The sequence below is a fragment of the Nyctibius grandis genome, chromosome 1 (genome assembly GCF_013368605.1).
Source record: "Nyctibius grandis isolate bNycGra1 chromosome 1, bNycGra1.pri, whole genome shotgun sequence".
Lineage (NCBI taxonomy): Eukaryota > Metazoa > Chordata > Aves > Nyctibiiformes > Nyctibiidae > Nyctibius > Nyctibius grandis.
The window spans coordinates 8,346,802-8,374,798 of NC_090658.1; the positions used below are offsets into that span (position 1 = coordinate 8,346,802).

The following is a 27,997-nucleotide window of genomic DNA, read 5'->3' on the forward strand; positions in this document are numbered from 1 at the left end:
ACCCTGCAATACCACAGTTTGCAATTACTTTAACAACACTGGTACTATTCAAAAACTGAGCTCAATTTAAAATATATTATTTACCCCCTGATTTAAAAACAAAAAAAAATTCGAGTTAGAATTGAATGTACAATGAGTAATTTAAGGACTTAAAATACTGCTAAAGTGTTGCTGTATTTTTTTCCAAAACCAGACACAACAAGACTAGGACATGCAACGTTCAGATGCAGTTTGAAAGAAATTCAAAGTATTTCACAGAAAATACAGAGTGTACACTCATTGCCAACAGCACTGTACAACACAAATCATTAAAGTATCATTAATACCCAGCAGTACATAGAACTAAGTATAATAGAAAATAATAGATTAAATTCAGAAGAAACTGGCCAAACAGAATTGTAGCTTTGATTCTTTTTATCATTCACAGCATCATAACCATTTACAGACAGCCATGAACTAACTGAATATTTTAACACTGGTTCCCCAAGTTTTGCACCCATGGAAAGTGTCCTTTTTCATCTCCCTGGCACTCACATCACGGACATCCCTATAATAGATTTGGTTTTTCAGACTTGGCCAGACAGCTTGCCCCCCGCACTATTATTTCTGGCTTTGGTTCTGAAATACACCCTACAGTAAACTGGACAGCATCCTCCCCTTTCAGTCTTCTCCTCTTGGCATTTTCAATTCTATATCTGCAGCTCAATATTTTTCTTGAAAGCCACTGATTCTATATGTTTATTTTCATATTAAACCACAAGAGATTGTATTTTATTGATTTTTGTCATGCAGGGATGTCTAATAAATTTTACTGCTTGGGCTTTCTTGCTTTGGGCTCTGTGCTAGGATAGACAATTCTCCCTTGTAAGATGGAGCCTTCTGTATATTCTGTGTTGCAGAGACAGATGGTAAAAGACACTTCCAGATTTTTTTTTTTAAATGTATTTACATTACAGCAGTCAAGAAAATATCCTGAGTGTCTTACAGGAAGATCTCATTGTGAATACAAAACTAAAGGCTTTTAGAAACTCATTTAGAAACTATACTATCAGCTGCACAGGTCTAAGTAATTGGTTTTCTTCCTTTCTTGTGAAGTCAACCCATTTTTAATTAAGAAACCAAGTATTATTTTCACTGTATAGAGTCTGAAAGCTCATTAGCAGGAACATGATAAACTAATATTTATAAAAGACCCTTAGATAAAAACTGTCTCTTGTATATTGTAACAATACTACCCATAAGGCTGGGGGTGGGTGTGGGGTTTTTTTTGTTTGTTTTGGGTTTTTTTTAAGCAAATTCATCATTTAACCAACCTAACATATTAAAAAGTGGGATATTTACAACAGAACGCTGTAGTTACAATTAGTGGCTCTTGATGTTTCACTAGTAACTGGACTCTCTTGAATGGACCCTGCACCTGACTTATCACCTCACCTTGCCAGCTGATCCCTGACTGTCAACAGGAACAGTTACTATCACCGTCCTGGCCCTCCTCAGGTACTCTTGGACTGTGTCCTGGTCACCACAGTCCCCTGAGATCTGTGCTGCAGCCACCCTCAGCTCCCAGCTTGGCTTCCTTTGTGGAACAATCCTGACCTCGCTGCTCCCTGGCAACTGTGTAGGATCCCCCAGTGGGAAGTTCAGGGCAGGAGACTCACCTTGGATGCTGTGAAATAGCACATGAAGTCATTGACCCCTCTATAGTGAATGTAAATGAGGCCTACAGAGACAAGGAATCATGCTTCAATTTCACCTTTACACCCCAACAACTGTTGTCAGAGGCAGAAAACTCTTTTTCAGGAGCTTTTCTTTCTTGCAGACTACATCAATCTTATCTCAATGGCACCTCCACCAGTTAAGTCACCTGTATCTCAATCCTGTTTAGATAAGAAGTCACTTATTTGCTTAATACAGCAATGCCAAAATAAACAGTTAAATATTCTTACTGTACTGCAAAATCTGCAACCTGTATTTTCCTGTTCGTTCTCCCAGTGGTTCCAAATGAACATAGAGAGGACAACTCTGTAATACCCTGCTCAAAAGCTGCCATGTGAAGCTCAAGAGAAGCTTGATATAATCCTCCAGATTAGGCAGTGAATGAAGTTTATCATAACAGCTTCACATCTGCAGTTGTGTCAGTAACACCATCTATACATGTAAGGAAAAAATGCAACAGGCAGCACAGCTGGAACTAGACAGTTTTTGCTACTATCTACACTATTTGTCCAAAATTAACCTGGGTATTTTCACAAAAACTAGAGATACAGCTGGGTCATTGTATCCTAAATCAACCAAAACCAAAGGATTCTACTTGAAAAGTCTACTTAATCTAGCAGCATATCCCTGACCAACACAGTGAGAACAAATTGTTCTTCACAAAACCCTTAGAAGACAGTGAGACTGTCAATAACAGCTAATGATTAATGGAGCACAAGTCTTAAAGTCCTCCAAAGCAAGGCAATCATAAAAAAAAAAAAAAAAAAAAGAAAAGAAACAGCAAAAACTCCAATCCTCCTCTCTGCCTTTCACTAAGCCGAAAGAAAAGAGAGACACAGGGTTGCAGCCTAAGGCGTTCCCCAAGCCTACGGGCAGTCAGGAGCAGCTAAGAAACAGCTGAATCCCAGTGAGCACCTAAACCTCAAGTTACATTGTCCAGGAATTTTTCTTCTCAGAGGCATTCTAGTCTCACAGATAGCTGTTATCCATCTGAAACTATTTTACTGATAAAACAACATGCATTTTTTGATACCACTTATACATCTAGCAAACTCATAAGATAATTGAGTAGAGCCTTGAAAATCCGATTACCAAATAATCAAAGCAATTATTCTGTCAAATGGTTCATGAATTATGAGATGAAGGACTCACCCCACTCCAAATGCTTCTTTTTTTTTTCGATTTCTAAATTACTGACATGTAAGACTTTTGCACAGCACAATCAGTGAAACCTGACATTTGATGTCTGCCTGCCAGTTAATCTTGTCTCATGCTGTATTTATCAGAAGACCTATAAAGCTAATGGTAGTTTCCCAGAGAACTGTTTGGAAACTCACAGGTTTCATTAGCTACTCAGGACACACCAAAACACACAGGTCTCATCATCGGCCACAACACAGGAGGGAGGAAGTGGAAGAAGGAGAGAGAGAAAAACTGTCTTTCTGCAGAATTGCCCATACCAAGCCAAGAAAACTTTGCTGCACAAAACCAGCCCACAAAACAACAATAATCAGAAATTAATCCCAAAGACAGACTTTCTCAAGGCTCTTACACATTCAGATTCAGTTTTACAGTGAGAAATTCACACACTGAATTAATTCTCCCCACTAGAAACAGACTGGGAATTGTGTATTATGCTGGAAGCAAATACGCTGGGGGGGTTTGCTGTGTCTCAGATGCTCAAGTCCTGGTTAGCAACTATGAACTCAGAGGGACCACATGGAATAAACACACTTCCCCATAATCGAACTTGCACTGAACTACAATATGGTTAGCAGCGATGTTTTTCACACTTTACTTATGGGAACAAATTCTCCTGCTCATTTGTAGGCTTATGTAATGAGCAAAGTCCTAAAATTTCTTTGAAAACTATAAGCAGCCAAAAGTCTCGTGCTGCAGAAAGAAAGGGCAGATGAAGTATTTCGGGATCTTAAATCACTTCTGTAGCTAGTGGCAAACTAAAGCTGATATGGAAGTACTATATATATAAACCTGCAGGCTTTCAGATTGCTCTGAATATAATATAATTAGGAATGGGAGCTGGAAACATGTATGTGACAAAATATGCTTCCTGGGTGTGTACATCCTGGCTGTCAGAGGTGACAAGAATATGAATGTTAAAATTATCTATACCGTAATTACTGTAATTTGTACTGAATAAAGGTGAGGGTTATAATCACACGCTTGTATAATAGTATTATAAGGTTTACACACAGATATGGATTCTAAAAATTACTACTTGATTTTTCTTTCAATATTTATGGAAAGATACATCACTAAGACCAACAAAGTTCCAGGCTAGAAAGTAAAAATTAAGGTCTGCCTTTAGTTTAGGATTTATATTTCAAAAACTATTTTCTAAATGTTTTTCTATATACTTATAATTCTGCCAGAGGTATTATTTTAATACACATGATGGCATTTGCTATTTACAAGCACATCAATGTTGCAAACAACTTTAATTTCAATCTGTGCCCAAATGAACAGTTTCTGTAAAAAAAAAAAAAAAAGCTTTTAGACTGTTTATGCATTCTTGGTGTTTGTCCTAAGGTTGTCATATTCAATTTGTTACTCCTGTTATGTTTTTCCATTGTATAAAAACAAAACTACAGTACATATTCTTGATTATTTAAAAAAATACCAAAATTTGCTAGTTCATATCCAGAAACATCCTTCCAGTTCAGGCAGAACACATCAACAAGTTTATTTCTTCACTGGATCGAATTTTCAAACACAGAAACAGATCTTAAAAATATTGTCATAGACTATGCTCACTAAGGGTCATGGAGTTCCTAGAGGCTAAAAAAACCCCAAATGAATTAAGAACCCATATACAGAGAAACCTAAACTTTCTAAAATAATGAGATAGCATTTGTAGCAAGATTTGTACCACCATGTTCATTACTATATGCTACACCCTGCTCTCCCTAGCACATGTAACCCTTGATTTAAATTGCATCTTGGTCACAAGAGTTTCTAAACATCAATCTCAACAATCACTGAACTTGTGAATGTGATTAGGACTTTGGTCACCACAGGATCAAGGCTTTGACATAAGCACTGAAGGTTTCAGAACAAACTCGTTTTAAATGCAGTCTTAGAAGTTTTTAGTTACAGTTACTTACAGCTATAGTGCTTTACACTACTTACAAACGAACACTAGAAGCATCCAAATGTCCAAAGTTTGCATTTTAAATCTTAAACATTAATTAAATATACAGTTACTGGTGCCAGTAAATGAGAAAATCCAATGGTAAAACCAGCAGAGCTTCAGGCTGGCCAGCTCTGATGCAACAAGCTTTCGACTTCTGCTGCCAAAGCAGCTCCTAAGCTCCAGGAGCCCACTAGTTACACAGCAACTGGCTCGCCAGCCCTGCAAGCCAAGTACCTCAAAGTTATTGCTTCCTCATCCTTTTCAAAGTCATCCCAGGAGATTAACACAAACTTTACATTTAATGAAATGCTACAGCTGCACAGCTACAAACCAGAATCAGAGCAGCCAGACAGCTGAGATCCCAGCTGAAAAGCTGCCCTAAGTGCTCTGCACAAGTCTGCTGCCTTACTGCTCCCTTCTTAGTTTAATTTTTCTGTTCACATTCTTCCTTAGGAGGGAAAACTCTGCACCTCTGGTAACACTGTTAAAAATAATTTAATAATTACATAAATACACAGAAATTACCTAATTATCCTTGAGATTATTGGGCGGGGGGGGTATGTGTAAAAATCCCCAAACCCCCACCAACCACGTCTTAAAAGTTAGTCAAAAATTGCATTTCTCCGTCTCTGATCCTGTAGAGAATCTCTTCCAGAATCCAAGGATCCCCTCCTAAAATTAATGGCTTTGCCTCAAACTCATCCCTTCACCATTATCTGTGCCAGCATTTCGTGTTGAAGACTTCTTCCACGTATTACTGATCAAGAGCACCAGATGTATGGACCACTTTAAAAGAAAATGGAGATCCTTCCCAGAAGTCACCCAAAAGAGGAGTATGGGGGCAAAAGGAAAGGACAGTGAGGTCAGTCAGTGGTGGTTAAATGAACTGTTCACGCCTCTTCATTCATCATTACAGAGCTGAATTACTCCTAAACAGTGCTACTAGAAAAGAACCTAAAAAATCTTAAGAAAGGATTACAAAACTGCTGTCTTTTATATTTTCATAGCAAAAGTTGGTTGGTTGTGGGCAGTATGGATGGATGAAACAGGAACTGGCTTCACTGAGATAGAACACATTTCTTTGATCTCTAAGATACAAAACACTTCCAGTAGAAAACGGACAAACTACTTTGAGTTTTGAAAAATCTGAAATATTGAAAAATGTTTTTAAAATAAGCTTGCAACTATTATTCTGAATTCAATAGATATTCAAAAAAACATTCACATACTATTTCTGACAGACTTGAGAAATATTTTCTGCTCTTTCGAGTTTCATGCAACTCTTAAGGGTATGCAAAGCAAAGAGCAGCCTGTTAACTCCTCCAGTTGCCAAGAGCCTTGAGTTCACTCAAACAGAATGATACTCTGTCAACGAGATTTCTGATAAGCAGAGGATATTATCTTCAGAAATAAAAAGTAGGAAAATATGACTCTCATCGACACTACTGATGAGTCTTTCCTCCAGAATGCCAGCCAAAAAAAAAATGGAAACCAGACAGCATTTTTTTTCTAACGGTTATAAAATCCAATCTTTACTGTCCAATACTTAATGTACCTGAAAAACCCTGTCATCCAAGCAACAGTCTCTAATCCTAACCTTCAAGATACATGATATTGATGTGTTACTGCAATATATCGTGCACACTCATTTCCCTGGTGGGAACAGCAGACGGAGGTAGAGGCAGATCACCTGGTAACTTTGGCTTGAGGTTTAAGATTATGTAGATGTTCCTGCTGTTTCAGATATGGATATTATGCATCCATTCAGATGATAAAAACCAGACCAGTGGAAGGGGAAGCTGGCTCAATTACGACCTAAAATTCCTTAATAATTATAAACAGTCCTTTTGTGCTTTAGACTGTGAAAGATACAAATATGTATTTATATATAGAACTCATGTATCAAATACAAATACACAAATTACTACATTCTGTTATATAAGCCAGAAGTCGAGAGCTTTAGCACTCCTGCAGAAATCTTACACACACATGTCCTTATCTCCATAAATTAATCTATAAATGCAAGCATACTTTTTAGCTTCTCTTTGGCAGCTCTCTACGGATTTACTAATATTTTAAGTAGAGAATCACTATTAGTAATAAAAATGTCTCAATAGTAGGTGCTTCCCTTAACACCATGTAGAGATTTTTATGCACATGGAAAGAGGTTTCAAGAAAACTGACAGGCAACTCCATAGGCAAAGCCTACAGTGAAAGCCCCACAAAACCTGGCCTAGATACCTGGATGCAAGTAGAAATTAAGGACATCCACACCGATGAGGGACTTCATAAACTTTGGATTCAGGTAGGGAAAGACAAATAGACAATTGTTCCTCTGTTCTCCTTTGAAAGAGGGAAGAGACAAAAAAAAGCAGTAAGAAAAAGAGAGCACTGGCCATCACCACAGTGCATCACTCAAACTTGCTCAACTAAGAAGGGAGAGCGAGTTTTCCCTCAGAGCAAGACAGGGATCAGGAAGGGAAGGTTTTCTGCAGAAACCAGCACCCTGGTAATATTTCAAAACCATGAACTGATAGGAAAAGATGAAGAAGGAGGAAAAAAAAAAGAATCTTACTCTGAATGTTCTTACTTGTCTAGTAAAGAGCCTATTCGCTCCTGTTTCTGACTAATGACAAACAAAAAGTATATTCATTACAGAGCCTACTGCAAGTAATAGCCAAGTATGGTCTTAATTAAAATTCCAAAAATAAGAAGAGAGTCATTAACAACCTAGCAGCGTAAGAAAGATGAAGCTAGGCAAATGACAATCATGCAGCCCTAAAAAAAATAGGCACTGTTAAAATGCTGGTACTTATCTCCCTCTGGCACAATCTTGCCCTCCTCCAGCTTCTTCAGTCTTTCAAAATTTGCATGTAACACATTTCAATTAGATATCCAGTTGTCAGCAGCCACTTAATTACATTAGAAGAAATGTGCAGGTATATAAAATATATGGCATATTGTAAGACTGGAAGACATTAGACAGTTTCTGCTTCTGAAAAAGATACTTTTTTTTTTTTTTAAACCTTCCCAATAAATCAGCTTGCCAATACATCCCTTTGGGAATTCAGTGGCAGCAACATGAAATGCAAGATCAGCAAATTATTAAAATACTGATGTAGTACCTCAGAGCTGAGCAACTAATGAGCTGTAAAGTTCACTTCTAAAAGCGGGACACTCATACATTAAACACGTCCACGGTATTTTCGCTGTTCATTATAAATATTAATTTAGAGTTGGAAGGTGAACTATGCAAAATAAAATTCAACTCTGATGGATTCTGATAGCATTGCTTTTAAGGATCAAGTTTCTCTGGAATAATATACAGTAACTAAGGACGCAACTTTGCCAAGTTTGGTACTAAAATGCATTTAGCGTCATGATGAATCCCAAATTAGGTCAATGACAGATAAGCAGAAGCAGACAGATGATTTTCAATTTACCAGACCAACTGAACTCCTACTCACATTGCAAAAGTAATCCAAAATTACCATAAATTAAGGCTATTTTAAATACAGGTAAAAATATGGGAAGCCATTGATCATTAACATGTAACATCGATAATGAAATTCCTTCAGAGAAAACAAACACCAAATCTTTATTACACCGCACGATACCACGTGTTTCATCCATCACAACGTACTCATACCCTCTGATAAACAAGGACACAGTAGTTTGTAGAAATGCTGACGAGCAGAAGAAACCAACTCTGTGTTAGCTAGGTTTCTTCTGCCCGCAAACTTGCCATTTACTTGTGGTGCCCTAAGTCTCAAAGCAGAAGTGGACACAACACAACAGCCTGTACTGTGTAAAACAGAGAAGACAGCATCAGTGCTGCAAGGGTTTCCAAAACAGGTACTTAAGTGACAGTACCTATCTAAAAGCAGTAGATGACATGATCAAATGCTTATCTCGCTTCTCCTGAATTTTAGTGTGCTTTGTACTTAGCAAAGATACGCATACTTGAACCTCACTGATAATTTATTGAAGGTTGTTGTGAAGCAGAGGCTCAATAAAGGCTGGAAGAAAATGCTACTAAAGCTATACATTTATTGTTTCACAAAGTAACACGACTGAACATTTCTTTCAAGTCTATTAGAAGCCAAAACACATCACTATGCTTCTCCAAAAAGTATCATATTCTAGGGAAAGTTATACTGGCGAACTTGTAAGACTTGGTATTTGCCCCAACTTACAAAAATTGTTGAGAAGGGAACAGATAACCTAATAAAACACACTATAATGCGGTTCCTATGTGGAAATTAGAAATTTATTCATCTGCAGAGTTAAACCAATAATTCCATTAATGTACTAGATGTGAATCTCAGTGAGTTTACCTAAGACACAGACATACAGCAACACAGAAGTGTCAATAAGAAACACACTGGCACATTAAACTAGAGGATGTCTTGACCTTGCAAGCATGACCACAAGCAGAAGGAAGAAGCTAAAAAAAAAAAGGCAGCAAAAGAAAATTGCCTATATAAGATACCTATAAAGTGAGTGGTGTAGAGAACAGAAAATACAAATAAAATCCACTATTTTATTGAACTATTAATTACAACGCAAACAACTTTAGCTGGGAAGACTCCAAGATAAAGAAAACTATGTACCTTTGCTCTAGGCTGTTTTTTTTTCTCAGTTGTATGCTCTTGGGTGCTGGACTTTATTTTGACCTAGTAATAGCACTCCTGTGTTCTCACATTTCTTCAAAATAAACAAACAAGAAAAAAAACCCTCCCTCCTGTAACACCAAAAAAAGCCTGAATTTGTACACTGAGTCACAAATGCTTGATTCAAAAAGGTGACATTAACATGATGCAGCACACAGCATATTTTAATAGTGGCTTTAAGAACAATAGATTCCTCCTGAATCTGTTTTTACATACAAGAAAGAAGTTGATCTCCCTCTGACATAACTGTAAAAGCCAAACTCAATTGTTCCTCAATGTATTGTCAGGACAGACTCTGCAAAAGACTACTCAAACTTATTTTCCTAAATGGGGAAGATCAGTCTGCAAAGGGATTCAGGCAGCCCTTTTCTGTTTCAACTGGATGACTGCCTAGCTGTTTTTTCAAGACTTAGATGCAATTAGGATATTACTGTTGACAGACTTTTAACATCCAAGAGGAAATGGCAATTCACTCGAATCAAAAATATGATTCCTAAGTAATATTTTTAAAAGCGTCTGTCGACAGAGAACATTTCATTTTTCCATGCAAAACTCATTTTTCCTTTAAAAATTTTCCGACAATCAGAAAAGGATGACCTAGTTTTCTTTTTCTTTTCTCTCTCCCCTTTTTTTTTGTTTCAACTTTGTCTACATTTAGCCCACACCCAGGGCTAAACAATAAGCAGTTGTTCTATTACCCAAGACCCTTCCTCAGCTGAGAAGGGGAATTGGGAAAAGGAGGGAGACTCGTGGGTTGAAATTTAAACACATTTAATAAAGTAAGAAAATATCAATACTAATACAAAAGACACAAAAATAAACTTAGCTCATGGAATGGTGGCAAATCCCTCCAGGGATAGTAACCATTGAGGAGAGAGGAGAAGGAGAAAGAGGGAGAGGAGAGCAGAGCAAAGAGCCCCCCATCCCCTGCAAGCTTTCTCATTTATGATGAACCTGATGTTAATGTTATAGAATACACCTCGGGGCCAGCCTGGCTCAGCTGCCCTGGCTTTAACTGCTAATGGCCTTGATCACCATACCATGGCTGGCCACAAACTGAAACAAAATAGAACAGAAAAGTAATTCTGTAAATTTTATCCCTGCAAAACCAGGACAAACTTTTCCTTACATATTTGGTGCATGGTAGTTTCAATTTATAGTTTTCTTACTGTTTTGGAATGGGAATGATCTTAAGTCCCAGAATCTCCACAAAACATAGATCTATATATTTTACTCTTTAAAACTCAAGGTCCATCCATGCTCAATTAGTTTTTAGCATAAAGAATATGTCAATGAAGACCAAGAAAGCATTTGCACACTATTGCATCTTTCTCTTTCTTGAAGATATTAATGCTTTTTAATATATTGCCCATGGATATTATGACCCAGGCTTCTTTACTTGTGCTAACTCTCAAATCAGGATCACTTCCATTGCTTGAATGATTTATTTCTTCTAATATCCAAGGGAACAAGTAGAAAGGAAGCAAAATGTTAATAATTAAAAGTTAGATGAGGAAACCAAGAACTGTAATTCTACAAATGCTCACTCCAATGAACTAAAGCTCTGTTAGGCACAGCTCCTCATATCCTGAATGCCCAGAGTCTCCGAGGTGGTCAGAAAGATCAATTTTCCATTTTGCAGAAACCTGGAAGCCACTATTACAAAAGGGTATCTGTGGAACAACGCTCCTCTTTTCAGTGAGGAGTTGTCAGAATGACATGATCTGACTGCAAGTACCTTGCAATGAACAAAACAGCAGCCTCCAGGGAACGACACCAGTCAGCAGTAAAGAGAATTAATGGCTAGAGGCAACACACAGAGTCACAGTTTCACTGCAACATCCATCCTGCATCTAGCAGCCTTGGAGCTTTAAACTGCTGAAGGGCTTGCCAATCTTACTAGAAGCATATGGCTGAGAGGAATATTGGTTTTGAGTAAACACCTTTCAAAAAACTTATTTTCAAGTCTCTACCTCTGCTCTATTCTGCAAAAGAAGTTTTACCAAAACTTACCTCTGGGTATTTCAGTTTTAAAGTTTTATGCATTTGTCGAAAACGACTGTACCGCCTGAATACTGTCCATGTCTCATCCAGGACTGTTATCTATATCAGACAATATAAAAAGAAGAAACAGAAGTAAAACCACACAACGCACAACACTAAAACCTATGCAGTATACAAGGTTATCAGATTAAAACAGGCAATTCTTAGTTCCCTTAAATCCATAAGCTTTTATACATTTACTTAATTTTTCTTTCATCACAGTGACAGGACTGCATTTAATGAAGAGCACTGACTGCAAAGCAAAAAAACTGAACGCATTTATCCCTTATTCCAGAGTGGTTTGACAAGGCTGTAAACACATTAAAATATCCCAAATCATTCCTTGGTGCAGGTAGGCAGCTCTCAGCATTACAATCAGTGGGTGTCCCATTAATGAATGAATAACATCCAGCACAAGTGTACCGTAGCCTCTCTATACATTCACAGAAATGTATATGCTCCTATACACACATACACACAGATATAAACAATTAATAAATACACATTCCTCGGACACACAGAGTTCATTACCACATAGAATGGGATTCCAATTTGTAGGGTAAAAAATTATGTACACCAGCTTTCAGTAGAAGATATTCCTTTAAAACCCCTTGGTCTGCGTCATCAATATGTTGACGAACATCCCATTTATAGAGGAAGTTTCATTAAAATCAACAGAATTACTCCGGTGAATAAAGCGCGTAGCAACAGGAGTGAAGGTGCGGGGGCAAGCGAACCTTACTATCAGTTATTCGCAAAATCCTCACTGGAACTGAGAAACCAACAAAAATTTCAGGGAAAGAAAATTTTTCACTGTCTGAAATTAGGTGAAATGAAAGAAATTTGTAAGTGGGCCATATAAGTGCTGCGACTGGAGTCTTTGATTTTACAACTAAGTCCTTCTGTAGTGATCTCTGGTGATCCAAGGCTAACAAAAAGCAATGCTGCAGGGAGAGGTGGGCATTTTTCTACACCAACTACTAGAGCTGGAGAAAGCCAATTGGCATTGCTCAAACCTGAAGAGACTGTTGCTTTTTTAATCTAACAGGTCTAATATGCAATATTACCTCCGCCCAGCTATGATTTTGTGCACGAAGATCGAAAATAAGCATTTTCATAAAACACATTTCACAAAGACACGGGCTTTTTAACTTTAAAGTGACTCCTAAAATTAACAAGTAGTTCCCTCACTACTGAGCACATCAGAAAGTTACTGAGGTAAAGAAAGTTGCAATGCAGCTGGATAACCGAGTAGGACAAAAAGAAACCAAAGCATTAAAGCCAGAGGAAACCAGCATCCGAGCACCGCTGCTAACAACTGCTACCTCATGCTCACAACAAACTCATCTCTGGTCCACCCTTCTCCATCCTCGCTGCCTTTGCTGCTGTATACAGAACAGAGGAAGTATTTTGGAAACCAAAAATTATTGTGTCTTATGACATCAAGCACCAGGTTTTGGGGTTGTGGTTTGGTTTTTTTTTTTTTCCCCATTTTTACCTCTATTTTTAACTTTTCATTTTAAAAGATGTAAATAAACAAAACTGGCCTTCTCAAAACTTTTCACAAATATTAAAACATAGGTTCTTCTAGCACATCTCCACGATGCAAATTCATTATTTCTGATAAAATCCATCTTTCATGTCACCAGTAAGCTTGACTGCTACTAGGACTCCTGCATGATGGATTATATTCCCCTATATATTGTTAACAGTGACTCAAACTCTACAAACCAGGTGAATGGATTTAACATGCATAGGCAGGTTTAACTAAAAAAAAAAGTAACAATTCAGGAATATGCATGTTAAATTGATCTCAATTGACCAATTAACCATTTTGTTCTGAATAATTTAAGGTAAAAGGCTTTGTGATTTCAATGTGCAAGTAAACATTAGAGTGCAATGGATAACCATAAAATAAAGATGTTACTCATTCTTGCTTTCTTTTTGCTTTAATTTTGTATTTTAGTATTTCTGAGTTGTGAAATTTTGCTGTGATAATTTCATTTGTACATGAACTTTATTCAAAAGTGACCTCTCTTTCCCCTAGGGTTTTCACAGAGTCATGCCTTTAGGGTAGCAATCTAGCACAAAGCATCCAGGACTCTTCCAGCTACATAGCCTGGGGAAGAGCGGGTATGTCAGCTTGCCAATGAAGTTGTTAGCTGTGCAACTGACAGCTCTCCAGGTGACAAGGTGGTACCAAACTTACCCAAATTAAATTGCCTGCAGCTGATTATTTATTAGCTTTCTTACAAAGTTTAATAAACAACTTGTTAGAGATGGACAGGAAGGAAAACAGCAAAGCCATATATCTGTGCTGCCTAAGAACTGAAGGATTTTCTCTAGAGTGCTCCTTGGTGGCTTAGCTTGCCCTGACTTGGTCGCTGTCATCCTCTTCGTTTACTTTCCTAATTCTTGTAATGAGACTAGCAGGCAATGCATTGCAAAAATTTATTGTTGTCACTACCAATTCTGTTGGAAAACGAATTTCAAAGCTGAACAAAATCTTAACTGGTCCCCAAAGCTCAACAAAAATGTTCTTAGCATCAACAGGAGAATTACAGCACACCTGGCAATGCAATAGCATTTTCAGAACAGGGCCTTTTACTTCTACAGCTGATCCAACCAGTTTGGGCTGGGATTCTCTTCATCCATTTAAAAAAGCTGTATGACAGATTACATAGGCTCTGAATGTATGTGACTGAGATATATGCAGATCTTTTGAACAGTGGCAAGTAAAGCAAATTTGAAAAGCCCTTTACTTTTGATGTGTAAATTGCTAATATAGTAGTTAAAATATTTTCTTAATTAAAAAAATGTACAGTTGAGTAATTCTGTAAGACACATTTTCACATTCTTATCTGAGCACTTCTGTGATCCTAGACTTGCCTCAGAATTGGGACTTTTTTATTATTCAAGAACACCATTTCTTATGTAAAACTTATAAATTTGAAAGGAGATACTACAGTTCTGTCTCGTTAACTTTTCTTCTGCTTGATGACTGACAGAAAATAACCCAACAGACATTTTCAACTTATTTCACTGTAAAGCATGTCACAGAATTTGTTCCCCTTCTGACCCGTAGAAACAGAAGTAAAACCATAGAGGGGAAGAAAAAAAAAAAAAAAGTACTATTCCACCTGATTCTGATGCAATCAGAAAGAACAGAACATGCCCACCTTACTTATTTGGGCTGGTCAAAGTACCTGCAGTAATTGTGATAATTCATATTTCTCCAAATGGACCTTGCTGAAACTGTTCCCCACACTGTCTATGAATACAGCATCCGAAAAGCTAAAATTTGCAAGATATTAAGGGATTTATGCAAATCTATTTCTGGAAACTTTTTTTTATTAATTATTGAGGGTATTAAACCAATAGAGTTGAGGGAAGATTGGGCTTTTTCTTTTTTCTAATTTAGGTAGATATGGTGCATGCATCATTTTCTTGAAGAACTACGTATCAATGAGCACTGCCTCTGCTTTACTCCAATTATGCAACAGTTTGCTGAGCTCGGAAAGAAACTTTGACTAGAAACACGGACATTTTGGGCAGACCCACCACAGCATTTGGCTCAACAGAACTGTGACCAGACCTGGAGAACAGCACTGCTTTGGGGTGCACCTGCCTGGATCTTCTCCTACAGAGAACTCACCAAAGACAAACAAAAGTCTTTGAAACACAAGAAAAAGCCACTTTTGAAAGAATATCAAACTGGCTAAATAAAATGAGAGAACTCAGAACAACGAGGGAAAGCTGAATAAAAATGGGAAGGCTTATCTACAACTTCCTCTCTTGTCAGAGGATCCCCTGCAGGGCTGTGCTTGATTCCAGGCTTTGCTTCCATCACCTGCTCTCGGGAGACCCTGCGTGCCTTTATGTGAGCTGGTCCCTGCTGCCTCGCTGCTCCTTCTGCCATCCACAGGTACTGTCTACAGCCACAGGCACTGTCTGGAACAGACGCCAATGGTCTCATCGATGCAAAAGCTCTTCCCACACACTGTTTCTAGCACAGCCTTGTCTGAGTATTCTGCATATCACAACAACATGAAAGGAAAGGGAGAATACAAGAATAGTTTCTGGTACTGTAAATTCAGCTCTAACATAAATATGTTCAGACCTGATTAAGTTACTACTGTTTCATCATGTCTTTAAAGACAACATATAGAACTATCACTCAAATGGAAGTTTTTTTTGGAAATGTATGTATTCATACTGAATACTTCATAGCAGACCCACATAAACAGCTCCGTGACATCTCTTGCTGCAAAAGGAGAAGGAGCTATCTTAATTCTAATATTAAAGTATGGGTTTTGTTTCTATTTTGAACTTCCTCCAAAAGGTTCTCATGGGAGTCACTCAACATCTTAAAGAAGAATCTGTATCCAGTGGAAGAACCTGAGTGGACAGACCATCTTGCTGGCCCATTCCCAAACGTTATATATGTCTAGATGGACAAGATGCTGAACCTGCCCTAAAACAAAATATTTTTGGATAATGTGTTAGAGTTGAAAGACTTATGAACTGACCGTGATGCTGCCAAGAAAAGTGGAACTCACGCTCTCCCTCTTTTGGCACATAAAGGAAATAATCTTTAATATTGCATGTCACAAAAAGAAATTTATATATTTGTTAGATATAGAAATTTGTTACATTTGTTCCTCTATGCAGCAATATGCCAGGATTTAACTACTAACACAATGACTAGAAACATCTGCTGAAGAAAATACTTCTGAAATACCTAGGATTCAAAGGTTTACAATTCAATTCAATCATCCCTTGTCAGATTTCAAAGTGCTGTTACATGCAAATAGGTCAGCTACCCATTTCCCCAAGAGCAAAAGGAACCATGGTGAAGAAAGCTTATTTGGGAGCTGGCAAAGGAAATGAGATTAACAACACCCCAGCCCTTCCCCAAGACTGACACATACTCTGGTATGAGATAGCCTGAAAATAAACTTGAACAGAGTAAAGTAAGGCTGAAATAAGGAATTATTTCAACAACTGACATTGTATCCTGACCCATCAAGAAGGGATGAAATAAACAGGCACACACGTTCTCTCCTCCCTGCCCTGTCTTCCTGCTTTCCCGATTTTTAAGGCAAAAAAATCACTACACCATGTATTCTGATTTCCCATAGAACAAAAGTAACAGCAGCTGAAGATTAATACAGATCACATTAGAGCTGGGAGCTCTGCAGGAGAAAGGTTTAAAATAGAAAAGTTCGTGGATTGTAGCTTGGAGCCAAATCCTGACCACAGCAAAAGCAACCCACTGTGACATACAGAGACCTGGAGGCAAAGGAAAAAGCATAAACAGTTGATCGATTTGTGTAAGGGAATGACTAAGAAACATGCCAACAACAGCCAACTAAGGTCCATAGGAGCTTCAAAAAAAAATATTTAGTGCTCTAAGGAAGCTGACAGCAATGGAATACAATTATTAAAGTGATAGTCCATTCCCTGCCCCATATGTCATCCCTTTCTTTGCTTTGAACTTCATCAAAGCATCTATTTAAGCAGAAGTTTCTTTTAGAGGCAGCCTAGAAATGGCACAGGAGAGACAGAAAAAATGGTACTGCCAAGTACAACAGAAGAGAATAGCCATTCCACATACATCACTCTTCGCCAGAGCATCTGCTCATTCTATGCCATTACTGAGGGTAGGTTGCAAGCCTTGCTTCTCACAGAAACAAAATACAAGCAACAGAACTGCTGGAGCCTATTGTCACACGCATTTGTATCTCTCCTTGATATATCCTCCTGTTCTTTCCTGGTAACGAATCCCACCCCTTTCCAACATTTTTCTTCTATTACATTTCCTTCCAGGTAAGTCCAAGTCTTCCTGCAAATACTCTTTAACTGTCCCTTCATCCCATGGGTTTTGGGAATAAAGGGAAAATGCTTGGAAAAGAAATCCACCAACTTACGAAAAAGAGAAAATGCCTTTTTACTGTATTTACCTTCACTAACCATTACCCAGTTTAGTAAATCCCATGTGCTGAAAATAGTTGGTGGCTAGAACAGTCCTTGGGGAAGTTTTGTATGTGCTTACTCTTCTCTCAGCGTCTCTATGGCTCTGGGCTTTCGCTGACCCCAGGAAATTCAAAGTTCAAAAGGCAAAAGGAAGTATTCCAGCCACAAATTGTGCAACGTGTTTTGAGACCAAAATTTAATCAGCTCAAACAGAGCTAGGATTGCCGATGTTAACAAAAGCCTTTGTAAAAGAGAATGGGAGCATAGTTCAAAAATGGTCCTGCACACTGTGAGGGCAGCTCACTCCTCCAACTTACAGCAGCTAAAGAAGCATCTGGCAGTACATTCAGTGAAGAAGCTGCCAATTCTGTCTCTGATGCCATGTACATCAGTTATGCTACATGTCCACATGCACTGAGCGCACATTTCCAATTACACTTCACATCTTGCTTTGATAAAACACTGGATTAGTACCAGAGGAAACATAATGAATATGCATTTTTTCCAGCATTTCTGCACAGAAGCTCAACCGAGGAAGCCACTAGAATGGAGAGGAAGCAGATAACAGTTTGGAGACACCAGACCTCGGAAAAGCAGGGTGGGAAGAATCAGAACAACAAAGAGAGCCCAAAAGGAATCAAGCCTTTGCTGTGGATATGTGCAAAATACTTTAATTAAGCTTTCATTACTACAGGTAAATATTTCAAGTCTAATCATTTTCTATACCTGACACTCGCATCTCAATAAAGGGCTTTCTTACAACCAATATGCATTTAATCCTCACCTCTGCAACTGAATTATTTGATATTGGATCTGGAACTGCACACTCCAAGAGTCTGACCACCAGCCTCCTGTGTACTATCGATCCACTTGGAAAATACCTGTCTCTCTAGTGTCCTGTATTGTGCATGCCTTCTCACAACGCCTCTTATTTAGCAGTACTGAGGCTACTTAGACAACGGAAAGAGACAGAACCAAAAGTTGCACTTAATGGAATAAAAACTACATTTCATTGGGGTTAGTAAGGTGATTTCTTCAATCTGCAGATTTTCAGGTGCGTTTCAAGCTGCTGTTTTCATCTTTGCTACCTGTGATGCTGTCACAGTGAACACTGACAGCTGGACAGAGCAAACTAGGAACAATTTGGTTTTAAACAAAAGCCATTTTTCTATTATTATTGCTACTACAATGCTACTGTTGTACAAATGCAAGCAATATGTGTACAGAGACCCCAAACATTAAGGAGAAGCAACTGAAAAGCACTTACCTTTATTTCAAACTCATAGTGTTCATCCTTTCCCTGCCCACACAGGACATAGCGTGGAATACTAATTTTAATTGGGTCCTTTAGGTCGTCTGGATTTGCTCCCAGAGAACGACAGACCATCCGCTTTCATGTGCGTACCAAATGGGGAGAACAAAGGAAAACCAAAATCACTACATAAGGAAAAAAAGAAAAGAACTTCACTAAAAATGAGAAACTGTTCTTGGACAGAAGAGCAGGGAAAGAGAGCACGGAGGAGGCAGAAGTTATTTCAAAAATTAAGGAATTGCTTGAAAGCAAAGTGGATTGCCTTTTATAAGCAAGCCCCAGCATTTTCTTATGCATGAAAAAAATGAGGTGAAGTGTCTTCAAAAATATTGCTTATTCCTTGAAACGTCATTTTCAGCTTAGATATCAAAAACAAGGGCAAGCAAAAGACTTTTTATTAACCCTCTTTGAAAAAAATAAATATATGAATCAAGCCTTTGCAGTCAGCCATATTTTCTATATGTCTTTATCTTTATATAAAAAACCTGTTTACAATATCATGTAAAGCTGCAAGGGATTAAGGTAAATCAGAAATTGCCTAGATCTTAGACTTTTAAATCCGAAGACATAATTAAATAAGGTATAGATAACATTAATCGACTGTCAGAACACTTTCCTATTATTTTCTTTAAATCACATCTAATTAACAGAAAATTCAACTATCATAAATTTTCATGGTCTTGACAAAAAAGTCTAAAAAGGTATTTGCAGTGAGGGCACATTCCTCTGACTAACAGCCAGATGGAATCTGTAACTCTGAGGTTATGTCGAAAATAAAATATTCTCTCAACTGAAAAGATTAATGCTTTGCAGTGACCGTGTCCAAAAGCAGCATAAGCATTTACAGTGAATAAGTACAGAAACTGCCTTTTAGGAAGTCTTCCACTTGCTCGATTGAGCATATTTGGTCTGAAAAGCTCCATGAACTTGTACTTAAATAACAACACCACGACAAATATAAGTTAACAATAAAAAAGATTGAAAAATTATCACTTGGAAGTTATGACCATGTTATATATTTGTATTTAGTGATGCTATCCATCACTTAAACAGACACCATATCCTCAACATTCATTTTCAATCCCTTAGCAACTACCACAAGACATGTTGCTTGGTCAAAATTCTTCAGTCTTGACCAACACTATCCCCACATGTGAACATGGCTCATGCCTCTGCTCACTGACACTTGGTCCCTCTGCAGCAACTCTTGGTGACTCCCAGTACACGTGATACTGTGTAGGAGCTGGAGAGAAGTTTGAAACTCACTCTCTGCACGCTGTCTGTTACAGACAGCTTTTTGGCATCTTCACCTGGCTCTCGAAAGGGGAGGCTGTTATCACTAGCGAATTATAAATGCCAATGCCATTTCCCTTAATGTTAGCATTAAGAGTAGTGAAAAAGAAAATACAATGAAAATGAATTTTAGTTCCAATTAACTGACTTTATCTAGAAAGTGTTTTTCACAAACGTTTTTTTGGTGAAAATATAAAAAAGTTTGTTTTGAATGGAAAAATACTTTTAGTGACCTTTGTTTACACAATAAATATTTTCTCCTCTCCGTTTTGCCCTTCTTTCACTTCTCCCCACATTACTGGCTTTTCAACTAAAACTCATTTCTGGAGTGTAGAAATGTAAGCAATTCTTTCCTCGGGGGAAAGAGGAGTTTATTGCCTTGACAACAATATCATCTGTTTTAAAACAACAATAAAACCATAAAGTCACTCTTAAAGCCACCTCTGTCAACACGTAATTTATTGGTAGTCATTTTCAGGGAACTATTACAAACAGCTAATATTCAGAGAGGAAAATAATCTCAAACACAAAGTACTGTAAAACACATACCCTGATACATTAAGTAATGCTTTGATAGTCATAAACATCGATCATTACATTATGTTTCATTTACAGTAGAATAAAAGATATTGCTGTGAAGTCATTTTTTCATATAAGTGCAGAATATTCATCGAGTTAGATTTGAAAACAAACACAAAAGAGAAAAGCCATGTTATCTGGAACGCAACATGCGCAAACATTTAACTTTGGGGTATAACCTGAAAAGGAATTATTTGCAGAAATTGCTGTCATTTCATAGCCTTGGTTAAGACAGTTCTCCCAGACAGTGCCACTCAATGTTAACTTTTCAGAAATACCTGACTGCTGTCAACGAGGGAGCCACTCTTGAACTGGACAGAAACGCGGTTACGCTCCAACTCATAACTACTCTGTCTACTCCATGTTCTGAGAGGTATTTGTGTATACTTTTTGTTAAAAACAAAAACTATACCTCAGAAAAATGTGACACATTTTGTTTATCTTTGGACTTCCTTAAGGTAGTAGAAAGTTTTGTTACAATTAAAAAAAACCCTTAATTCTCTATCCAAACCAGCGTTCATCCTTCCAGACACAACTTCCCCATCCAATTCAAGTTATTTCTGTCTAAGACCCACGTGAATTACATTATCCTGTCTTAACATATGGTAAGAACAAATGGGAAATGTTCTTATAGTAGTAGAGAGACTGAAGTCTAACTCTGTCTACCATAAGATTGCACCTCTACTGGCAATATGCTTACAGAATTTAGAATTTCAGATCAAATACCACTGTTTTTTCTGCCAAGGACCATCTTCCTCAAACAAGGCAGATGGCACATTCAAGCAACAGGATTCAAAGGTATTTAGCACCCTTTAAAAGGCAAGAAGCAAAAGATGGGAGACAACAGCTTATTTATTATTCGAACACCTGACAGAGGTAACAGGTAAAGAATAACCTTGTACTAAGCTAAAGGGAAGCCTCAACTAATGGAAATCTTTTACTAATGTTCAATAGTTTCATTATTTCTTGGAATGTACTACTAAAGAGATTGTAAGAGATGCAATCTCACAGCATCCACAACCCCATTAGTAAGCAAGCAGAAGAAGAGAAAAGTCAAGCCAGCCACATCACGTGGAGAGAACTCTAGAGCTAAACTTACTCCATCCTTCAGGCAGTATCCCCAGTTGCTAACTATCCATTTAACAGCATGAGAAACACATACGCAGATCATAAACCCCAAAACGTTTGTCTTACCACAGGTATAGTAGCATGACCAAAGGTTGAAATGTTATTTAAAGCACAAAAAATGCCTGTTTACACCCTTTAACCAGGTTGATTTTCACATCCCATTTTCCTTATACACTCACATTAAGGGAATATAAAGACTTATTCTATTGTGGAGGACTACAAATTAACTATTTAGACAAAACAAATAGGAATGACTTAACAAAGCCATGCATTGCTTCCCTGCAAGAAAAGGACAGGAGGAGGAAATCTAAAGAGAGTATTGGATGTTCTCTGTTTTTTTTCTTGTTCTGTTTCACTGGTCCCATGTAGCCTCCACTCTCTTGGCTCTAGGCAAAAGGGGTAAATCCAGGGGAAGAGAGATCCATCAACCCAGGAGAAAAGGCAAATCCTTCAGTTCCTGGTAACTCAGCCAACATGCACAGAATAAGCTAAACACAACTCCTTTTGCACTTGTGACAAACTTTAATGCAGGAGTGCAATAATCCTTAACGCAAAACTCCAAAGCAGAAGAGAATTGTCAATGCTATTCTTCCCAAAATTGTAAGTATAAAAGCTATAAACATCCTTACTATTAATAGCATAGCGTGAATGGTACCATAGGAACCTAAAAAATCTTACAGTTCAGACAAAAAAAAAGTATTGCAGATGTGTTGCAATATTAAGATCAAGGGCATGAAATAAATGAGAAGCATGAAAAACAAAGATACTCAGAAAGATTAAGGAAAAGGCAATCAAGAAGGAACTGAGAAGACATTAATGAAGACAGATAGTAGATGGAGGGAGCCAGAAAACACAGCCAAAATGGAAATCAGAAGGCACAGCTGTAATTATAGTTTTGATCCACCTACCACATAAGATAGAAACAATTAATTTCCTCACTTTCCCAAGGAAATGTACATACAGCATATCAGAGACCCACAAAAAGCAAGCACTCAAGTAATAATGTTTTTTGCCAAGATGTGTGTGTGTACACACCTTACGGTATTCCCTTACAGGCTCAAAGGATTCTTTTGCTTATTGATATTAAGAAAAAAAAAAAAAAAGGATTTTATCAATATTCATTAGCCTCTTATTTTGAATGTATCTAAACATATTTGGATTTCAACACCTAGTCAGATGCATAATTAGCCAAATGGCTTCTTCACTTGAACTGAATGTTAATTTCCAGATTTCCGAAGGGATATGCAAACTGCTTTGAAGAATTGATGGGATGACTGTCAGTTGGGTATTTATTTCTTTTTCACAGTATTTGGAAAAACCAATTCCTGAATCAGATCCAACCTTACTTCTTCTAGAAAACACAATCTCAATTTTTGTGCAATTCTCTTTGTCTGGCAAAACTACACATCGGATATCACTCAAACTGTACAACTGAAGGCTGTCAAATTGTGATTGCTGGCATGAAGCATCCAAAAAGTTCAGTGAAGGATAAAAGACATTCTTTTCCCTTAAGAGACCTATATGAGTAGTTGTAAGAACAAGAGCTCTATACACAGTCTGCTTAGCACAGTCTACCTTCACTGAAGTATACAGCAGCACACGAATGTCACCTAATGAAGGTTTAGTACTTCCCATATTTTCATGGAGCAAGTAAACCAGATCAGCTAATTCAGTTCTAAATTTACAGGACAATCGTACTCCATTTGAAAACACTAAGTCATTTACTTCTGATGTCCAGTCAAGCGAAATCTGCATCAAATCTTCTTTGAGGAGCTGGTGATTTAAATAAACAGCATCATCCATTGTTGAAATCAAAATGCCCATTATGTCACAGCAAATTCTTTGAGTCAAGTGTTTGTTATAGGTAAACATCATGAGTAAACCCTCTTCAGCAGAACACAGAAGACTAATATTCTGTCCAGCAAAGCCAACTTGAATCTCCTTTATCGTGACAATGGGAACCTCATGAAATATTGCCAAGGAACTCTGGCAAACATCTTGTTCGACTGACGAAACAACATACAGAACAGAGCTCAACAAAAGCAAGCAAGCAGGTTCTGGATCAGGTTTTTTGCAATTGCCAACAGCGAGCCAATATATACCTTTCAACTCCTCCATTCTAATACAAATTTGAGGTAAGGCACAGGTCAAATATTCCAGCACTTTTTCCAGAGAACAGACCTGAAGCTTCAAAAAGACATCAGGAAAATGCATAAATTTCTGTCTTAACACAAGACTCTTTTCCAGCTCTTCATTTTGACAACAGCATGCAAATCCTCCAGAGAGCTTTCTTGCACAGGCATCAGAGGTTTCTGTGCTTACACACATCATGATAGCCTCTTGGACAGGGGATTCAGGCTGAACAACATTTTCAGTATGAGCTTTGACATCATCAGTAGTGTGGGACATGTCTTGATTCAAATCTGACTTGAAGAATACATTTACTTGCAAGTTTCTTATGAATGGCAGATTTTTTATTAATGATACCGCTTGTGCACATCTTTCGCTTCTGTCACACAAACTTCCCAACTCCTTAATTTGTTTAGAAACCACCGTACTATTGAGCAGCTGACTACTGGTATCTTTGTAAAGGCAGGAAAGCTTACTGAAAAGATACCCCAGACCATAGCTGTGCTCTTGGCTCACATCAAAATGAGAAGCCATTGACTTAAAAGAAATCAAATCAGAGGCTTTTTGTGTTGGAAGCTGAGAATTACTAGACTGGTCTTCGATTTTTGGGTGCACTGTCTTAAATGGGCTGTTTTCTTTAGAAGTTACTATTTCAGAATGCACACTAGACTGAGAAAAGAGAAGGCATGATATGCTCTTTAAGTCAGCCTGCTCATTAGCACCCATTAAGGATCCTACAGGAGACAGATGTTTCAAGTGGGAACAATCAGATTCAGTTCTTGAGCTGTCACAATTCAGAGAAGTAATTACTTTATCATCAAAATGATTGAAATTTTCAACCTTGCAGAGCGAATAAGCCACATTATTTAAGTCATGACTTCGTAAAGAAGTAGATAAAACATTCTGATAAGAAACATTCTTACTCTTTAAATTATTAATATTTTTAGAGTGAATTAAACTACTTTCAACATCACAACAAGAAGCAAAGCTCTCCTGTTCTGAATGACTCCTTTCATTCTCAAATGCCTTTTCTGATGTAAAAGGGGAGGAGATTCTTCCAGAACTAGAAAATAAATCCCACATCTCTTTATATTCCTTCTGTCTTTTACAGTCTCTTACTCCTGCGTTTTCTCCACACAACTCAGAAGCACAATCTTTAGACATAAATGGAAAGCCATAATGTGGCTGCCACTGTTGACTTTTCTGTTAAAAATTTCAAAAGAAGAAAATAGAAACGTCTTTATAAAAACCTTCTGATTTGAACATTTCTTAAATTGAGGATTGATTTTGATTAGGTTTGTACAATCATTCAAAACTGGTACAATCATTGCACAATCTCTCAAAATTAGAGAGAGAAAATCCAACAGAAGTGATTGAGGTCTGATTCAGGAATGGTTGATCTTCCTAGCCCACCACTGCGTTTCCTTTGTACAGTATCCATTTCACTTCATTTATATTTGTTTTACTCGAAAACCACAGGGAAGTCAAAGGGCAATGCAGAAATTTATAAGCCCTTTATTATTTTTCCACACATGCACACGAAAAAGTAATCCTATACTATCCAAGGTAGCGTAAAAAGTCCCACACAGTTAAGAAATAACAGTGTGAAAGTCCAAAAAAGTCCAAATTACAGGTGTTGCAGCCCTCCTAGTATTAACATTTAAATTTGTAAAGTATTTAGGATTTACTCACCAAGACAAGTAATTAACCATGGTTCAAGCAAAAGTTAAGCAACCAAATACTGTGGGAGGGGTCTAAGCCTCAGTTTAAAAATACATCTATGAATCCTTCACGACAGGCAAATTTGCCTGATGCTACTTGCTAACATTATAGACATCCTTACAGTAGTGAGTTCATTGTGAGTCAAAAATGTAAAGTGGTATTCTGAATTCAGACAATCTCTCCTCATTAAATGCTTTTATTCTCTAAAAATCAGGAAAGGGATACTGTTTCAAATTAAGAATCATGACAAAAAAAAGGAAGAAACATCCACAGTAACACCACACCTTTCAAGTAAGGAAAAAGCTACGCCCAATCTGAAAAAAATCACTTTAATTCCAGCTGGTAAAATATATTGCTGTCTCCATTAGCCATTAATCTTGCCGTGAATTCAAAGTTCTAATTATGCAGCTAAACATTAAGAAATTTAATTACAGGGCATGCCATAATTTAAGACAACCATTTCATTCTGACAAATTATGACCTACCTCATACTTCAGCTTGCGTTGAACAGTGCCATTATTAAGCCTCTCATTATCCTAAGAACAAAAAAGGTACAGGTGATTATTAAAAAGAATGCCTTTCTTGTGTAAGTTCATTTAAATGTATTTATAGGAAGAGACATTCTTTCTGATAGCCAAAAATAACTACTTTCTTATTGATATTTATTAAACCCCTGGCTTAGAAGCCACTCAATCCAGTCTTTGGATGAATCAGATCACCAGATTTTAAATGAGCATTTGTTTGCAAGTATAAGCAATTACTGTTCTTCTGGACAGAATTTTAACAATGTACTTTACAGATATAAAATGAAGATTTTTATTTTATCTCCAAACTTCCTATTGCCATTTACACTCTTCCCTGCACAAAAAATGGAATACAACATAAAACAGTCACTGGGAAAAAAAAAGACATGCAAAATCTAGAACTGATATCCCTGATGTGCTATTTACTTTTTTGGTAAATTAAAATTAAGTAAACATAGGAAAGCATGAAAATTATTGAACAACAAAACTAAATCAGTGGTTACACATGATGCACTGAAGGTCAGGATTTCCTACCCATCCCTGCTTACCTTTAAACTTTCTGTAGACCAGGATAGGCTAACATCATTATCCTCAGCTTTATGATGAATATTCTGGAGCCTTCTCTGCACTTCTTGTTCAATAAAAGCATTTATCCTTCAAGATACAGAAAAGTTAAAAAAAGTGTACTCTTAGATAAAAATCAAGACAGGCTAAAGGGCTCTTTGAAACACTTATAAACTCTTAAGTACTGCACAACTATCAATTGGCATGCTTAATGTTAGACCAGAGTTATCCCTTATTAAGGAACTTGGGACTTTTGAGCAGGTGTTCATTTAACAGGCAAAGGTTAACAGTTTGTTATCACAATTAGACAATTTAATGGACCACAGGTTAAGCCACTGCTATGCGTACAATGACATAGAAGTGGCATGGAGGGTAAGAGAGATGAAGAAGAAATAGAAGCCTGGGGTTGCATTTTTAGTTACTTAGTGGTTTGCTTTTATCACTTTTGCAATATCGGCAACTCAGACTACCAAAGGTTTGGTCTTCAAGCAGAAGGAATATTCCAAGAGTTGATGCTAACTACTGCATGTGTAAGAGTAAAAAGAACAGAGAGGAAATAGATTTGAAGTGATACCAGGCAGCTACCCTATTAAAACAGGCTTAAGAATTTCATTTACTTTGTTGTTTTAAGTGTATATAAAGCAATACCATACAGACAAGTAACTGTAAACATAAAAACAAGTTAAATACATTTAAGCCTACAGTTTCACAAACCTCTATTCTAAAACAAACTGCACGGGAGCAACAGATTAGCCTGTTGGTTATTTAAAGTAAAATAGAGCAAACTAATTTTATTTCCAGACTAGTCTTTAAGCTCAATTTCAGTACTTAATTACAACCCGACCCTGGCACGATCTTTCAAAATATTTCTTTTCTAAATCTATTGCTTGCATTCGTATCAAAATACTGCAGAAACGCACGTTACCTACCTATCATCGACTAGGGGAGCAGTGGGTGGCTGTGGCTTTGTTGGGCTGGTAGGGGAAGTGGTATGGGACAGTCTCTCTTCTAATGTTCCATGATTTCCTTTCTGACCACCATCACCCTCGTATATTTTTTGCTTCAGCTGCTGAATTTCCTGGTCCAGGCTATAAAGAGATCTTAAAATGTAATTGCTTTGTTTTAGAGTTGATTCCCATAGTTCTTATGGGAAGCACTGTACTTACACTGGGATACATGTACG

General features: G+C 37.4%; 1 protein-coding gene across 4 annotated transcripts in view; it reads right to left on the reverse strand.

Annotated features, from left to right (window-relative positions):
- KIF16B (kinesin family member 16B) overlaps positions 1-27,997 on the reverse strand; it is a 144,090-nt gene that overhangs the window by 28,669 nt on the left and 87,424 nt on the right. For 2 of the 4 annotated variants that reach the window (XM_068395227.1, XM_068395220.1), the window contains 5 exons: positions 27,744-27,914; positions 26,799-26,904; positions 26,212-26,262; positions 18,830-18,952; positions 11,557-11,646 (listed from right to left, as the gene is read on the reverse strand). In XM_068395227.1, coding sequence (XP_068251328.1) covers positions 11,557-11,646; positions 18,830-18,952; positions 26,212-26,262; positions 26,799-26,904; positions 27,744-27,914 — 541 coding nt within the window. Of the gene's footprint in view, positions 1-11,556; positions 11,647-18,829; positions 19,000-26,211; positions 26,263-26,798; positions 26,905-27,743; positions 27,915-27,997 lie in introns of those variants that run through there. The other 2 variants (XM_068395235.1, XM_068395244.1) reach the window with 2 other exon arrangements.